Here is an 18,770-nt window from a genome sequence, read left to right as displayed (position 1 = left end):
TTCACACACACACACACACACACACACACAGCAAAAGCAACAAAAGATTACCAAGGACCAGAGAACACCACTAGAAACTCCAATTCTACAAGCATCATAATGGCAATAAATTCGTATCTTTCAGTACTCATTCTAAAAGTCAATGGACTCAATGCTCCAATCAAAAGACATAGGGTAACAGAATGGATAAGAAAACAAGTTCCATCTATATGCTGTTTACAAGAGACCCATTTAGACCTAAAGACACCTTCAGATTGAAAATAAGGGGATGGAGAACCATCTATCATGCTAATGGTCAACAAAAGCAAGTCAGAGTAGCCATACTTGTATCAGACAAGCTAGACTTTAAAATAAAGGTTGTATCAAGGGACGCAGAAGGGCATTATATCATAATCAAGGGGTCTACAGACCAAGAAGGCCTAACAATTGTAAACATTTATTTGCCAAATGTGGCGGCACCCAAATATATAAATCAATTAATCACAAACATAAAGAAACTCATCAATAGTAATATCATAATAGTAGGAGACTTTAACACCCCACTCACAGCAATGGACCGATCATCTAATCAAAAATCAATAAGGAAACTATTGCTTTGAATGACACACTGGACTGGACGGACTTAACAGATATATTCAGAACATTTCATCCCAAAGCAGCAGAATATACATTCTTCTCCAGGGCACATGGAACATTCTCCAGAATAGATCATATACTGGGACACAAATCAGCCCTCAGCAAGTACAAAAAGATTGAGATCATACCGTGCATATTTTCAGACCACAATGCTATGAAACTCAAAATCAACCACAAGAAAAAATTTCGAAAGGTAACAAATACTTGGTGACTAAAGAATATCCTACTAAAGAATGAATGGGCCAATGAAGAAGTTAAAGAGGAAATTAAAAAGTATATGGAAGCCAATGAAAATGATAACACCACAACCCCAAACCTCTGGGATGCAGCAAGGTGGTCATAAGAGGAAAGTATATAGCAATCCAGGCCTTCCTAAAGAAGAAAGAAAGATCTCAGATACCCAACCTAACCTTACGCCTAAGGAGCTGGAAAAAGAACAGCAAATAAAACCCCAAACCAGCAGAAGACTGGAAACAATAAAGATGAGAGCAGAAATTAATGCTATCTAAAAACAAACAAACAAACAAACAAAAACAAACAGTAGAACAAATCAATGAAACCAGAAGCTGGTTCTTTGAAAGAATTAACAAAATGGATAAACCATTAGCCAGTTTGATCAAAAAGAAAAAGGAAAGGACCCAAATAATTAAAATCAAGAATGAAAGAGGAGAGATCACAACCAACACAGCAGAAATACAAACACTAATAAGAGAATATTATGAGCAATTATATGCCAATAAAATGTGAAATCTGGAAGAAATGGACAAATTCCTAGCAACATATACACTACCAAAACTGAAACAGGAAGAAATAGAAAATTTAAACAGACCCATAACCAGTAAAGAAATCAAATTAATAATAAAAAATCTCCCAAAAAACAAGAGTCCAGGGCCAGCTGGCTTTCCAGGGTAATTCTATCAAACATTTAAGGAAGAGTTAACACCTATTCTCTTGAAGCTGTTCCAAAAATAGAAATGGAAGGAAAACTTCCAAACTCTTTCTATGAAGCCAGTATTACCCTGATTCCAAATCCAGAGACCCCACTAAAAAGGAGAACTATAGACCAATTTCCCTGATGAACACGGATGCAAAAATCCTCAACAAGATATTAGCCAACTGGATCCAACGATACATTCAAAAAGTTATTCACCACCACCAAGTGGGATTTATTCCTGGGATGCAGGGCTGGTTCAATATCCAGAAAACAATTAACGTGATTCATCACATCAATAAAAGAAAGGACAAGAACCACATGATCCTCTCAATAGATGCAGAGAAAGCATTTGACAAAATACAACATCCTTTCTTGATAAAAACCCTCAAGAAAGTAGGGACAGAAGAATCATACCTCGAGATCATAAAAGCCACACATGAACACCCAACGCTAGTATCATCCTCAATCGGGGAAAATGGAGAGCTTTCCCCCTAAGGTCAGGAACAAGACAGGGATGTCCACTCTCGCCACTGTTATTCAACATAGTATTGGCAGTCTTAGCCTCAGCAATCAGACAACACAAAGAAATAAAAGGCATCCAAATTGGCCATGAGGAGGTCAAACTTTCACTCTTCACAGATGACATGATACTCTATATGGAAAACCCAAAAGATGTCACCAAAAAACTGCTAGAATTCATTCATGAATTCAGCAAGGTTGCAGGATATAAAATCAATGCACAGAAATTGGCTGCATTCCTATACACCAACAATGAAGCCACAGAAAGAGAAATCAAGTAATCGATCCTATTTACAATTGCACCAAAAACCATAAAATACCTAGGAATAAATCTAATCAAAGAGGTGAAAAATCTATACACTGAAAACTATAGAAAGCTTATGAAAGAAATGGAAGAAGACACACAAAAAAATGGAAATAGATTCCATGCTCCTGGATAGGAAGAACAAATACTGTTAAAATGTCGATACTACCCAAAGCAATCTACATATTCAACGCAATCCCTATCAAAGTAACACATCATTCTTCACAGAGCTAGAACAAACAATCCTAAAATCTGTATGGAACCAGAAAAGACCCCGAATAGCCAAAGCGATCTTGAAAAAGAAAACCAAAGCAGGAGGCATCACAATCCCAGACTTCAAGCTATACTACAAAGCTGTCCTCGTCAAGACAGTATGGTACTGGCATAAGAACAGACACTCAGATCAATGGAATAGAATAGAGAACCCAGAAATGGACCCACAAACGTATGGCCAACTCATCTTTGACAAAGCAGGAAAGAATATCCAATGGAATAAAGACAGTCTCTTCAGCAAGTGGTGCTGGGAAAACTGGACGGCGACATGCAGAAAAATGAACCTGGACCACTTTCTTACATCAGACACAAAAATAAACTCAAAATGGAGGAAAGATCTCAATGTAAGACAGGAAGCCATCAAAATCCTCGAGGAGAAAGCAGGCAAAAACCTCTTTGATCTTGGCCACAGCAACTTCTTAGACAACAACGTCTCCGGAGGCAAGGGAAACAAAAGCAATGGGATGACATCAAACCAAAAAGCTTTTGCACGGTGAGGGAAACCACCAACTTTTGTTGGAAAAGGCAACCTCCTGAATAGAAAATATTCATAAGTGATGTACTGATAAGAAATTAACACCGAAAATAAAGAATGCCTACAATTCTTTTTTTTTTTTTTAAACTATTCCAATTAAAAAATAGGCGGGGGGAGTGGGTGCCTGGGTGGCTAACTCAGTGGAGCGGCCGACTTCGACTCAGGTCATGATCTCCCAGGTGCATGAGTTCGAGCCCCGCATCGGGCTCTGTGCTGACAGCTCAGAGCCTGGAGCTTGCTTCAGATTCTGTGTCTCCTTCTCTCTCTGCGCCCCCCCCCACCCCACCCCCGCTCACACTCTGTCTCTCTCTCAAAAATAAACATTAAAAAAAAATTTTTTTTAAACTAGGCAGAGGACCTGAATAGACATTTCTCCAAAGCAGACATCCAGGTCGCCAACTGACATGAAAAAACGCTCATCATCACTATCATCAGGGAAATGCAAGTCAAAACTGCAATGAGGTATATCACTCACACCTGTCAGAATGGCTCTTATCAAAAAGCTAAGAAATAACAAGCACTGGCAAGAATGTGGATGGAAAAAAAGAAAACCTCTCATGCACTGTGCGTGGGAATATAAATTGGTGCAGTCACTACGGAGACTAGTACAGAGATCCCTCAAAAAATTAAAAATAGAACTATCACAGAATTCCGCAATTCCACATCGAGGTATTTATCTGAAGAAAATTAAGACACTAATTCAAAAGGACACATGCACACCTATGTTCGTCACAGCATTATTTCCAATAAACAACATACAGAAGCTACCTAAATGTCCGTCGATAGATGAATGAATAAAGAAGACGCACCGTATTTATCCAACAGAATATTACTCAGCTGTAAAAAAAGAATGAAATCTTGTCATTTGCAGCCACACGGATGGAGCCCGACGCTAAATGGGATAAGTCAGAGCAAGACAAATACCGTATGGTTGCACTTATTTGCGAATAAAACACAAAACAAAACAACCAACAAAACAGAAGCAGGTTCACAGATACAGAGGACAAACGGGATGGTTGCCAGAGGGAAGGGGGGTGAAGAGATGGACCAAACCAGTAAACGAAACTAAGAGATACGCTTTTCCAGTTAAATAAGACACAGGGGGGGCGCCTGGGTGGCTCAGTCGGTTGAGCCTCCGACTTCAGCTCAGGTCACTCCATGGGTTTGAGCCCCACGTCGGGCTCTGTGCTGACAGCTCGGAGGCTGGAGCCTGCTTCGGATTCCGTGTCTCCCCCTCTCTCTCTCTGCCCCTCCCCTGCTCACGCTCTGTCTCTCTCTGTCTCAAAAATCAATAACATTAAAAAAATTTTTTTTTTAATGAAATAAATAGGGACACTTTTGGGTGGCTCAGCCGGTTAAGCGACTGACTTCAGCTCAGGTCACGACCTCAACATCGTGGGCTCCAGCCCTGCATCAGGCTCTGTGCTAATAACTGGGAGCCTGGAAACTGTTTCGGATTCTGTGTATCCCTCTCTCTCTCTGCCTCTCCCCTCCTCATACTCTCTCTCTGTCTCTCAAAAATTAACAGAAATAAAATAAAACATTAAAAAAAATTTTAATAGTTAAATAAAAATAAGCAAACAACTTATTAGAGTAAAACTAGAGTTTATGCATTTAAAGTCATAAAGAATAATGGAATACTAACGAGGGGAGAAAAAAGAGATAAAATATCAAAAGGGAGGAAGGAAAAATATTATTTGCAAATGATACGATTATCTACCTAGAAACCAGAGAATCAACTTACAAACCATCCTAGCAAGGTATCTCGGCCACAGTTACGTTTCTCAGTTTAAAAAAATAAATCTATTCAAACAGTATCTTCCCTATATCCCAGCCCAAACTTGTAAGAAAATATAAGAAGTAAAAATCCCATTCAGGAAATATAAGTTAAATTTGATAAGAAATGCATAGGAAATACGTAAAGCAAACTGTAGCACTGGGCTGAAGAAAAAGTGAACCTTCCTTTGGCATTGGGGGGGGTGGTCTTACTACGTTCTCTTAAGGGAGGTCATGCTATTACAGCAATCTTAATTTCTCCCAAATAGATTTAGTGCAATCTCATGCAATTAGATTGCAATTTGGTGCAACTTAAGTACTGCGGTTAAGTCTTTATTAAAATGGCCCAATGATTATAAACTTTCCTGGAATTAAAAGCAGCCGAGGCTACATATTATCATCCTCAAAAATAAAAATGATAACAGTTGTTTGATCAGCCTGATAGTTACATCTATTAAAAATTTAGACCAACCACTATATTAATAACAGGTCCTTGTAACAATAGATATTAAACTATGTATTAAGCCAGAAACACATATAAACATATCGAAGTTTATTTTACCAAAAGTTGGTATTTTAAATCAGAAGAAACAAATGTGAAGCATTCCAAAAAAAAATGTTGGTAGAACTCAATCACTTGGAAAACAAGTCTGAACCCCGACTTAAGCTGCGCGATAAACATCTGTACATGAAGTAAAGACAATAAAGAAACAATGAACTTTTAGGAAGGAAACGTCTATGCTGTATGCGGTCGGTTTCTCTCTTTCTCTCCTTTCCCCTCCGTGTGAGCTCAATGATGGCAAGGTCAAAGACTGCCCTAACTGGTTGAGGCAGCCCATTTGTAAAGCCTGCAAGGACCTCAGAGTAACGCACAGTCGTGACAAATCACAGTATTGCATTCCTGAAACTAATATAACCTGTATGTTAACTGCACTGGAATTAAAATTAAAAAATAATAAAAATGAATAAAAACTAAAACTAACACTAACACAAAAAGCTCTCAGGAGATTGAAGTCCTGATGGTCAGTCTTGGTATCCTGGTGAGAGTGTCAGTGGGGGACAGGCCGGTGCAGTGACCGCCCACAGGTGCACCGGCTAGGGGAACCTTTTCTGTCACCCATGTGGCTTCACTCTGACATTCTTCATTCTGCAGGGCCATACGGGTCCACTTGTCTTTACACACCCAAACACATTCACCTAAAGCTACCCGGTCAATAAAACCCCTTTATATCAACAAAACAGAACATACAACAAGTTTACAGATTTTAGGACCACATAATTATGGCATCTAATTTACAAAGCCTCTAAGCCAAGTTTTCTATTGTTGCACAAACCACTGGCAGTCCTGATGACATTATATACAGTTCTGTGTGGTCTTTAGTGATTTCCCGCCCCACCTCACCCTCAAACAAAGGCAACTACAACCAACGTACAAAAAGACAAAAAACTAGGGAACTACCTCATGCCAGAACCATCAAGGGCTGCTTGCTAAATTAGTGACCGGGAGGACCCAAAGAATAGGTGACATTGGAGTCAACTCACAGCTCCCTGCCAGACACCTGGGCTCCTCTCCTTCCTCAGAAACGGCAGGAGAGGAAACCGCCTCCGGGTCAGGGCGGCCGGATCCTTCCAGCAGCAGGAAGTGGGCGGAGCAAGTGCACCCGGGAACCAGAGGCGATCTTGCAATTCCGGGGGCCAGGCCCTCGGTGCGCAAAGGCTCTGCGCCCGAGGGGAGACGCGTGACCGTGACTGCCCTCTGACATTTTCCCCCAGCTGCTTCGCTCGAGATGGAAAATTGACAGGGACCAACTTTGCAACAACGTGTCCGTGTGACGGAGCCGAGCAAATACTGCGGATGCTGCAGACCAGCTGAGCGCTGCCTCGTGGCCCAGTGCCCCGAGGATGCAGGGTGTTGAAGAAGCCTCGCTTCCTCCTCCCAGAGCCGCAAAACTGAGAGCAGGGCCAAAGAGGACGCTTCTGGGACCCCGCCACCGGTGCTGGCGTCCCCGCGCTGGCTGTCACCTGGCCTTGGGTCTGCAAGGTGGATTTAAAGCTCCCAGCCCTCCGGCACCCGCCCAATGGAAGCTGCAGCGGCCGCCGAGGTAAACAGGGGGTTCCGCCTCTGCTGTGTTTGGGGAGTGACACCCTCAGGCAGGCGCCGTCCGTCCGGGCAGGAGAAAAGTTACTAGAAGAGTCCAAGGGGTGAGATATTTTGGAGGGGAAAAGAAGGCAGCAAAAGAGAGTATTACCTTCCAGTGAAAAATGGACAGCTTTTCCAAGAAGGTTTAATCAGAGCGTGTAAGCACAATCAGCATTTGAAATATTCCCTGTCCCTTCGGAATTATTAGCGGGGGCAAGGAAGCAAGAGGAGGAGGAGGACAGAGATAAGGGGGACATGGTTTTAGGGGAGTATAAAATACAGTATAAAATACAAACATGAAGTGTATGTGTCATGATAACAAAGGCTGTTGGATTAAACTCACCCGTGCAAAGGAGACCGTGCTCAGCGGGGGGGAAGTATTTGTAAGAAACACAGATTAAGTGAAATGGCTCAGAAAGGTAGAAACCAAAGGCGACGGCACTGCATTCCAGAGAATCTGAAGCAAGCACACACACACACACAAGAGAGGTGAGAGGGCAGTAATTTTAGACAATTTTAGAAAATCAAAGTTAACCTTTCCAGGGGGGACACACTTACCGAATCTTTTTTGATATTGTAATATAACATCAGGATGTTCAATTAAAAACTGCTTGGAGGGGAGCCTGGGTGGCTTAGTCGGTTAAGCGTCTGACTCTTGACCTCAGCTCAGGTCATGATGTGACGATTTGTGAGTTCGAGCCCTGTGTTGGGCTCTGCACTGACAGCCCGGAGCCTGGTTGGGATCCTCTCTCTCTCTCTCTCTCTTCCTGTCCCTTTCTCTATCTCTCTCAAAATAAGTAAACATTAAAAAAAATGTTTTAAGCTGCTTGGACATAAATGGGAATTAAAAGAGATAATAATGGAAAACTTCAATATACCTTGTAGATTTTAATAGGTCAACTATGTAGAAACAAGTAAGATTTTTGGTTCTGAATATGATTACTGCCATAGCTATGCCCAGCTCCATATCTTGGAAATAGAGGATAAACCTTTGCTAATACCTATGGAGCATTTCCCAGCTTTCTTATGTGCTTATTCATAAGGACAACCTCAGTAGTTTGTCTACTAAAATAATTTGTATGAGCTCCCATGTTTTTAGCTTCTGGTTGTGTTTCATTCGCTTGCACAAAATTAATTAACGAAGACATGTTTAATACCAGATCCAGAGTTTTGCCATTTCTAATCAGCAACGTTGCATATAAATGCATCTTGATGAATTTTTGTGATGCACCATTATGGGAACTCTTACTACTGGCAATACTGAGTCAATTGAATTTTTTCTAATGTTTGTTTATTTTTGAGAGAGAGAGAGAGACAGAGCATGAGCAGGGGAGGGGCAGAGAGGGAGGGAGTCACAGAATCCGAAGCGGGCTCCAGGCTCCGAGCTGTCAACACTGAGCCCGACTTGGAGCTCAAACCCATAGACCGCAAGACCATGACCGGAGGTGAAGTCGGATGCTTAACCCACTGAGCCACCCAGGCGCCCCTATTGAATCTTTGATTGATACCTACCAAATTTCCCTCCAACCATCATTTCTTTCAATAAATTCGCTAACCAGTTATTATTATCGCTTAACGGGAAAAAATTTATTTCTGTATTAATTGATCAGCAAAGTTACCGGGTGTGTTTACTGTTTCTGTAGCTTTCCAGTCAACCCCCTTTGATTTTCAAGGTAAGCAATCATGTCATTTACTCATAGCGTGAATTTCACCCTTTCCCAGGGTTGATTCCTTTATTTCGCTCTCAACTCCTTCCCCTTAAGTGAAAACCTCACTGCTTTTTGCACACACGAAATGCCAACCCGTGTACTGACCCGCCACATGGCTGCCCATAAATCCCACCTTCTCTGGGCTACTTCGGATTCACTCTAGGTTACGTCCAGGGCCCACGCCTGCAGTGTGCTTGGGTTTCATCCTCTCTGGAGGACTCAAATACTTTCATTCTGCGTGTGCGCCTCTCTCCCACGGTGAAACCGCATGACTGAATAATGCCATCAGCTTAGTAGGTGTTACTACTGCACCTAAGTCTAAGACAGACAAACAATCCACGTTCCCCCACAGGGACTGTGTCATTTATCTGCTCCCTTTTACAGTGCTGTTTGTTCTTGCTGTCTCCATTTCCTCCGCTCACATTCCCTCCTTCCTCACCCCCACTCCCCCTTCTCTCCTTCCGCCCCCTCCCTCTCCCCTTCCTTCCTTCCTTCCTTCCTTCCTTCCTTCCTTCCAAAACACAGGTAGAGAAAACTGCCTGAAACAAACATGTAATTCCGTGAACGCTCTTTTAATCACCACTGCGGACATAAAAGAATATTGCCAGAACCTCATAAGTTTTCCATGTGGTCCGTCCCAATCACATCTTCCTCCCCTTAAAAGTAATGACTATCCTGACTTTTAGAACAATGTCTTCTCTGCCTGTCTTTACGGATTGGCCACCCTCCACCCTGATAGTGTTGCCAGTTTTTAAAAATGTAATGCTTTTAAAGTCACTTTTGATCTAGACGCTCCCCCTCCTGTCCCTTTTCTTTTTCTTTGTAATTTGTCTGTTAAAAAATCTATTAAGGCCTTTGACTGTAAAATTCCCACAGTTTAGATTTGCTGACGATGTCCTTAGGATTTTGATCCACGCATTCTGCACTCTCCAGTCTCTGTCTTTCTTGCAAAACAGCAGCTGCTATCTACAGGCTTGACTGTACTCAGCTGATGTTCTTAGCAAGACCCTGGTGGCGTGTGTTCTTGGGTCAGGATGTACACGGTGTGTCTCTATCTCTCTTTGTGATGTTAACCGCTGTCGGGGCAAAAACAAAACAAAACAAAAAAACAGATCCCTTGATTCACTGGAGTTTGTTCAGTAAAGATATCCTACATATATCAATTCTTATTTATGCATTACGGGAAATAATTCTATAAAGACATATGTCTACTCTTCACTTACCTCTGACAGAGTTGAAAGAAGAAAGGCACAGTATCAGATTCTCTTTTGAACTTGAATGTGCCCTTAGTCTCCATCATTCGTTCTAGTCAGGGTCACCTTTAAGGTACCTCTTGCCAAACCCATTAGTAAATTCCAGACCCTATGTAATTTGACCTCTGGGTAACATTTCCCTCCCGGGGTGATACCACATTCTCCAGCTGCGCTCCCTGCTCAACCCAGGGCCCTGCCCAGTCCCCCCTTGGAAGCCTCCCCTTCTCTTCATCACCCTTAAGGTTAGACAGTCCCAGCCCCACTGGTTCCCCAGAGTCTCAGAGCGACACCTCCTCTGGGCTGCGTGCTGTCCCCACCTGGACATGGCCCCCTTCTTCCCCCAAACCCAAACTTGTACCCTGCCCAGCACCACAGTCTGCTCAGGGGGTACCCTCAACCCTGCCCTCTCCTGCACCCCCACTTTCAAAGTCGGACCTCAAGCCAATCACTTCTTACCTTCAGAGGCGTGTTTGTTCTGGTCTGTCTTTATCCCAGTCCTGAATTTCTGCTTTCCCAAATATGAGACAGAAAAGTAGGCTTGTCACATTAACGCCTGCCGTCAGGAAGAAGATTTTAAACCAGCCAGATTCCGGATTCTGAGGATTTTAGTGCAAAGTAGCTATAAATTAGTGAGCTTGAGGTGCTTTTTAACACTTCCAATATCATATTAAAATCAGTACAGGTTCGGCACAAATCACTTTACAGACATGGAAAAACACACTCATAAGGAGCAAAACAAATTTGTCAGTTCACTCTACAAAGATAATTACCATTTATCTTTCTCCTTTTTTGATTTGTGTCTATGTACATATAATTTTTCATATATCAAAATGGCATTATGATGTACATAGTGCCCAAGCCAAGAATGCATATGTTTTTATTTAGAAATATAAACGTGTTTTAAAAACAAGAAATATGAACGTTTGCCTATGAAGAAATATTTGACCTTTACTGACTTATTAGTAATCCAGAGTTTAGATTTATAAAATGTGTAAAACATCCCTTATTTCGTTATATTTAAGTGGTTTTTCACTTTTTGCTGCTATAAATTGGGTCACTTTTGAACAAAATTTATCAAATACCTTTTCCTTTTTCCTAACTCATTTTCTCTTTGAGCCTCTAATACGATCAGTTTCATTAATAGATCTGGTAATATTCAGCCACTTTCACTTTCATAGAAAATGGCTTACTTAATCATGGTGTCATAGGCATATATTTTAATATGCTGGTGGACTCTATGCACAGGTAATTTATTTCATTTTTGCATCTATATTCAAAGATGGCATTGAATTTTAATTATGTTTGAGGTCTGTTTTACCATTTTGCCTTTTAACTTTTTTATCAGCTTAAAATTAAATTTTATGTAGTTGAACGTATAATGCATCATGATTGGGTTTAAATGTCTGGTGTCATGCTTTCGAAGGATGTCCAACCAGAAATTTATATAATTACTAAGTCCTATTTTACATTAGTATCTTTATTGTTCTTTCCTTCCTTTACATCTTTCATCATCTAGAATAAATTTTGGGGTCAGGTGTGAGAACAGAGTATAATTGTATTTTTCTACAAGGGGGGTTGCCACTATGTTTTTTTTTTTTTTTTAATAAATCCATGCCCTCGGTTTGAAATGAAACTTCATCATCCAGAATGTATTTTTTTCGCAACTTGACCAAATCATCATCGGTTTTATTTAAAATATAATTTAGAAAAAAAAAATATATATATATATATATAATTTAGGAGTAGACCTTGAGAAATAAAACAAGATGTTTCCAGACTAGACATTAAATATATTTATTTTTTTATTATTTTTTTTTCAACATTTATTTATTTTTGGGACAGAGAGAGACAGAGCATGAACAGGGGAGGGGCAGAGAGAGAGGGAGACACAGAATCGGAAACAGGCTCCAGGCTCTGAGCCATCAGCCCAGAGCCCGACGCGGGGCTCGAACTCCCGGACCGCGAGATCGTGACCTGGCTGAAGTCGGACGCTTAACCGACTGCGCCACCCAGGCGCCCCGTAGACATTAAATATATTTAATTATACTGATCTCTCTAATTTAAACATGCCACGCTTGGCGGGTCATTGGTAAAGTCAAGAAAAGGAGCGAGACCTGCCCAGAAATTCAACGACAAATAATGCAGTTTGCAATGATTTGAAGTTAATACAATTCATTGTGATTTGGAATTGAAGTCCAGCATGGAAGCTTGACTGTGCCTCTTTCTTCGTGTATTTTCACTGATACTGCTTCTAGGTGCGCAGTTTTCTTCATAGGGGACTTTGCACAAATTTCATTTTTCCCCCATAGGTATTTTGTGTATGGGTTGATAAACTGCTCTTTAGATTTTTCCACAATATGCGAACTGACTTTGATTCTTTCTCCCCAGGGGGACACTCTGTTCTCTGTACATCATGTTATTTTGTTCTTCTGCATTTACATTGTATATACCTGTAACTTAACTTTTCTTGAGCAACTGGGTTTGCTAGCATTTCGCTGCAGGATAAGATAGCAAACACGCGTTTGTTTTTCCTGATTTCAAAGGGTGCGCGGGTAATGAGACTAAGAGCTGTTATGGGTTGAGTATATGAGCGTCTGACACTTGCATGCATGATCGGATTCAGTAAACCCATAAATCCCATGACGTTTCTATGACATTTTGGCCATTTACAGCTGGAGACACCAAGAATTAGAGGGAAAATGTTTCTGGGTCACGTAGCTTAGAAATAGCTGAATAAGATAGTTTTGCCAGAGAAATACACACTCTAAACAGCTAAGCGGCTGACCCTCAATTGTTTGCACTATTATTGCCTAAAGAAAACTTTTTTCCTGATAATATAGCAATGCCATCTTTCTTTGGTTAATGTTTGCTTCATTCTTTTTTTATGCCGTCCTTACAACTTTCAATATTTCTATCTCTTTATTCTAGGCAGGTGTCTTCTATATAAATGGCCTAAGAATGGATTGAGTTTTTAATCCAGTCTTAAAAACTTTGTCCTTTAACCACAGAAGTTAGTGCCTCTATATTTACTGTGACCACTGGCGTATTTGCTACAATTTCTGTTTTCAATCTTTCCTATATATTAACCATATTCTTACTCACCCCCCCCCCACACACACACATATCATTTCTTCTTTCAAATCGAGGGGGTTTTGCCTTTTTTTTTTTCTGCATCGCATGTTTCTCCTCTACCCTGGTTTGAAAGTTTCACATTCTGCCTATTTTTAATGGTTACCCATATACCCCCCAAAAATTGTAATATTAATCCCTATATTTTAAAAAATCAGAAGGACCAGGAGGAGGGAGTTGTTCAGTGAGGAAAAAGTTTCAGTCATGCAAGATAACAAAGTTCTAAAGATCTATTGTACGACAATGTACACATAGTTAACAATACTCTTAATACTATAACGTACACTTAAAAATTAAGAGGACAAATTTATGTGTCTTTTACTACAATAAATTTTTTTTAAAAAAGTCAGAGAAGAATCCTATAGCCTCTGAATAAAAACTGATTCATGAAAAAAAATTAGCTCTTTAGTTTCTCATCAGTGTCTCCCAGATTATTTTTTCTTATACTCTAGCTCTGTCTTGTTTTTCCTTATAACTGTACATGTTGTGTTATTAACAGTATGTTATAAAGTCAGTATTTTTAAAAATTATGTTTATGTTACTTTCCTTTTGAAAGAGAGAGAGGGAGAAAATGAGTGGGGGAGGGGCAGAGAGAGAGAGGGAGACAGAGAATCCAAAGCAGACTCCGGGCTCATCCGAAGCAGACTCCGGGCTCTGAGCTGTCAGCATGCAGCCTGATGCAGGGCTCGAACCCACAATGGTGAGATCATGACCTGAGCTGAAGTCGGACAGTTAACCGATTGAGCCACCTAGGTGCCCTTATAAAGTCAGTATTTTAAAAAAATTTCTCCACTACTGTCTTGCATATTTTGGGGTGTATTCTAATTCCAAAACAATTCCTTTTGTTAGTAGTGTGAATGATGCCATATATATATAAAACGCCCTCTAGGTAACATTTCTGGTATTTATAAACGCTGCTATTTAAGTATGTTGATTTCGTTTTGAGCAAACTTACTGAACTCCATTCTTCCTTTCTTCCATTTTCTATTTTTTATTGCTCGTGTTGGTTTTCTGAAGCCTTATTTTATTCTCTCTGATTCTTAAATCTGTATTTTTCTTTCCTTTTAAAACAGCGTCTAGAAATTCCAGTCCAGTGTTAAAAAGTTGATAAGTAATGTAGGTATGAGCATCCTTTTCTCATTTCTCACCTTCAGGAGTATGCATCTTATTTTTTATTCAACTTTTTAATTTCCTTATTGTTTCTTTTATAAACTGTCAGCTGCCATCACATACAAAGCTTTGTGAGGTTACGTTACTGACGTAACATCGTCACTTAACATCATCTAATGCAAATAATTGCTTTTACCACCTTTTCCAAATGCAAACACCTGCTTTGAAACACTTTAAGTTCTTCTTCTTCTTTTCTTTTGGAATTAAATATCTAGCTTTATTTTTTTTTTTGGAATTTTTTTTTGGTTGTATTTAAATTCCAGCAGTTAACATACAGTGCTATATTCCTTTCAGGAGTACGATATAGTGATTCAACACATCCATACGTTACCTGGTGAGAAGTCACCCCCACCCCGTGACCATCCGTGAGTTCTCGATAGTTAAGAATCTGTTTCTTGGTTTGCCTCTTTCCCTCTCTTTTTTCCCCTTTGCTCATTTGTTGTATTTCTTAAATTGCACTTGTGAGTGAAGTCATATGGGATTTGTCTTTCTCTGACTGACTGATTTCACATCGCGTAATACTCTCTACCTCTATCCACATCAGAAATGCATCTTAAATTTCTTCATCCGGTAAAAATAATCTATAGTATTTTGGCATAAAAAATTTCCACATTGGGGTGCCTGGGTGGCTCAGTCGGTTGAGCGTCCGACTTCGGCTTAGGTCAGGATCTCGCAGTTTGCGAGTTCGAGCCCCACGTCGGGCTCTGTGCTGACAGCTCAAAACCTGAAGCCTGCTTCGGATTCTGTGTCTCCCTCTCTCTCTGTCCCTTTCCTGCTCATGCTGTGTCTCTCTCTGTCTCTCAAAAATGAATAAACATTAAAAAAAAAAAAGTTGAAAAAAATTTCCACATTAAAGAAGTTCCTTTCTTTCCTTATTTTGCTAATCGGTTGCAAAAAAAAAAAAAAAAAAAAAAAAAAACCTCATACGAATTTTGGAATTTTATGTACCAATTGAGATAATCATAGAAGTTTTTTTTTCTACGTTGATCTAATGCGATGAATTACACTGGTAAATACACTTACATTAAACTATGTTTGCTTTACTGAAATAAAATCCACTTGGTCATGAGGTATTGTTTTTTAATATACTCTTAGCTTTGGTTGACTAATAATTTCTTTAGGACTTTGGCATCTCTGTTCATGAGTTAAATAAGCCTAAATATTTCTTCCGTTGCTATCATCTGGTTCTGGAATCAAAATTATACAAGCCTTATAAGTGCTTTCAGAATTCTTTTTCTTAATTTCCGACATCGGTAGTTGAGAACAGGAATAAACTATCCAATATTAGGTAGCACACAGCTGGTAAGCCACCTCGGCCTGAGTTCAGGTTCAAGATGTTTGAACTCTACTTCAGGTTTTCCATTTTGATTGGTCCGTCCGTGGTCTCTATCTTTCGTGAGCCAATTTGGGTAAATGATATATTTTTAGAAATGATTTTGTTCATCCAGGTTTCCCCACTTTTCAGCCTGGGGTTGTTCTGAATATTCTTGGCTTTTAATCTACATTGTCCCTGAAAACATTTCCCTTTTCTCATTTGGCATTTTATTTGAATCTTGTCTCTTGTATCCTGCTCCAGAAAGTTTATCTGATGAATCTTTTCACGTTACCAATTTTAAGTTTTATATATCTTCTCTATGGTTTTATTAACTGTAGAATTTACTTATTTGCCCCCTTATGAGTTTAGTCCTTGTCTTTCGGGTTCGCTCTGTTGTTTTTCTCCCCCCCCCCCCCCCCCCCCAAGTTCTGGAGTCGAATGCTCAGTTTATTTATTTTTGGTTGTTTTTCTGGTGTTTTCTTTTATAAATTAGGTGAAGTTGTAAATTACCCTTAATGTCCCATATACTTCCAAATGTACCAATTTCACCATCATTCAGTTCAAGTATTACTTGATTCTTTTTTTGATGTTCTCTTAAACCTAATAATTATTTACTGTCATGTTGTTCAGTTTTATAAACGTACGTGATCTTCTTAGAAATCCTGTCAGTATTGATTCTGGGTGTTATCGCGCTTTGGTTTTCTATAGAATACTGGTCCTCCGGAATCTGATTTACCATCTTTTCTCAGTGGAAGAACCGAGTCAAATCACTGAGCTTGCCAATATAGGCAATTGACGATCTAAGACATTTCTTACTTTCGAAATATACGTGGCTTTTTCTACGGGTCTTTTCTCTTTCATTTCTGTCATAAATGAACTGAGATTGGAGGACACATTTTGTGTAATCACAGTCCTGTTTACAATTGCTAGGATTTACATAATGGCACAGTATGTGGTCAGATTTTGTTAATGTTCCGGGACATCTTGAAAGGAATGAGGATTCTGTGGTTGTTGAGTGGGGCATTACTCTGTATATATCAGTTAGGCCAAGTGTGTTAATTGTGTTGCTCACGTCTTTTATATTCGTATAGATTTGTCCTCCTTGCTGCAACAACTATGATAAGTGATGTATTGATATCTTTCACCATAGATGTCTCTGTACCTTCTAATGGCAGAGATTTGTGGGTGTTTTGGTTACACCGGGGTACACAGCAGGTTGGCTGGGAGCTATACTCCAGTCCCCTCGTTCCCAGACCCTGGACGGTAGGGATGCGGTCACCGTTGTGATTGTTACCAGTCGCTGTGTCAGAGCACGAGAATGGCCTCCTGATTCTTAATGCTTCTCTTCGGAATTAACCCGTGTAACTTCATCTCCTATGTCGTTGACCAAAATAACTTGCATGAGTACGTTTAACTCCACGGAAGTGGGAAAACGCCAAGAAGAGAACCAGAAAAATTATTGTGGCTGCAATAATTAACCTCCTGCTCTGCCCTTCTGGTCACCACAGATCTGATTGACTCACCTTACCCCACACAGAACACATTAATCAAGGCCAAGCACTCATTCGATCACCTCAGGCCCCGATCAGAGGGCGTTCAAGTGCACAGCGAGAGGTAGCCCTCGGGATGCCTGCCTCACCTCCGTAAAGCAGCTGCTGCTGTCTGTCTCCCAATCTGGCTTCCAGAAAGGAAGGATTTATGATGGCTGTTGGATGGCCGTGCTACCACAGGATACAGCACGATGGAGCTTCCGGCCTTTTAAGTTGCCTTTACTAACAGAATTGGCCCAAATTACTCTCTCATTACTGGAATCAGAAGCCTCACCAATTCTCTTGTTACCTGCATTTAATCCGAAATTTTTTGTTTCATTTTTTATACTCTTGGTTACCAAAGGTTAGATTTGGTTGTCAGATGCTATGCTTCTTATTTATATTTTCGATCCTCTCTTTTGCTTCTTTAAATACATACATAGGGGCGCCTGGGTCAAGCGTCCGACTTCAGCTCAGGTCATGATCTCGCGGTTCGTGAGTTCGAGCCTCGAGTCGGGCTCTGTGCTGACAGCTCGGAGCCTGGAGCCTGCTTCGGGTTCTGTGCCTGCCTCTCTCTCTGCCCCTCCCCTGCTCGTGCTCTGTCTCTCTTTCTGTCTCTCTTTCGAAAATAAACATTTAAAAACATTTTTTAAATATATACATAGATTTCAAATACCTTTAAAGATATATTCCAAATTTTTTTTATTCTCTCACATGACCCCTTGTTTCTTCACGTGTTTGGTGACTCTTGGTTGATTGTGAAATCACATTCCCTAAACTTCCCTGCACGAGAAAATCCTGGAGTATGAATTTAGGGTGAGTTTCTCCGGAGAAATTTCACTAGTTTCTACCAGGCATCTGTGGCCTCCTCGAAATTTCAATTCTTGGCTTACGGCACTTGAAACCAGTCGAGTTTGAATCTGGGCCCCCAAACCTTGTGAAAATTGGTGTATTGATTCAGGTATTCAGAAGGTCTTTATTCTGTTTTTCCTTTCCCTCCGAAGCAGGGGCTGAGACAGACCAGTTCCCCCACTGGACGGAGACGGCTTTGGCTGTCTCTGGAGCCACGTTTCCTCCGAGCCTTTGGAAACCAGCGGAGAAGTCAGCTCACCTGACAAGCTTTTGGAGGTGCACTCAGCACGTCTGAGCGAGGTAAACCCAAAAACAGACTGAGTGGGCTCTGTGCTGGGGGCGGGGGGCAGCCTGGGCTCCTGGAGCTCTGCCTTTCCACGGAGGCCACCTCTCTCATCAGGGAGTTTCCACGAGTATAGTGATTTCTCCTGCCTTCCCGATACCTTACGTATGTGGAGCGTGATGGTGGAGGGCTCCCCTCTTTGGGAAATCTGGCCATGGCAGACGCAGACCACCTCTCCTTGGCCCGGGTCATCAGGACCACGTAGAGGAATTGCCTGGATCCTGCTACACCATAGCTCATGGGCTTTCCCCCAAAGACACCAAGTTTGTATATGACCTTCACGGGGCTGGCGGTGTGAAGGGGCAGTCCTTTGTGATTACAGATTTATGCCGGCATGTGTGTCCTGACTTTTT

The 18,770-nt window shown here is 40.9% G+C and overlaps 1 protein-coding gene and 1 long non-coding RNA gene across 2 annotated transcripts in view; one reads left to right on the top strand and one right to left on the bottom strand.

The window, feature by feature from the left end:
• Positions 1-18,770, bottom strand: part of SLC17A1 (solute carrier family 17 member 1) — a 212,720-nt gene that overhangs the window by 169,723 nt on the left and 24,227 nt on the right. The window contains exon 11 of the mRNA XM_047858095.1: positions 10,536-10,675. Within this exon, the coding sequence (XP_047714051.1) occupies positions 10,538-10,675 (138 nt within the window). The 3' untranslated portion in view covers positions 10,536-10,537. The remainder of the gene's footprint in view (positions 1-10,535; positions 10,676-18,770) is intronic.
• Positions 6,634-18,770, top strand: part of LOC125165350 (uncharacterized) — a 64,828-nt gene continuing 52,691 nt past the window's right edge. The window contains exons 1-2 of the long non-coding RNA XR_007152073.1: positions 6,634-7,079; positions 18,227-18,374. This is a non-coding gene — a long non-coding RNA (uncharacterized LOC125165350). The remainder of the gene's footprint in view (positions 7,080-18,226; positions 18,375-18,770) is intronic.

This window comes from Prionailurus viverrinus, chromosome B2 (genome assembly GCF_022837055.1).
Source record: "Prionailurus viverrinus isolate Anna chromosome B2, UM_Priviv_1.0, whole genome shotgun sequence".
NCBI lineage: Eukaryota > Metazoa > Chordata > Mammalia > Carnivora > Felidae > Prionailurus > Prionailurus viverrinus.
The sequence above is the reverse complement of the archived record's forward strand: the minus strand, read 5'-3'. Positions and strand labels throughout refer to the sequence as shown.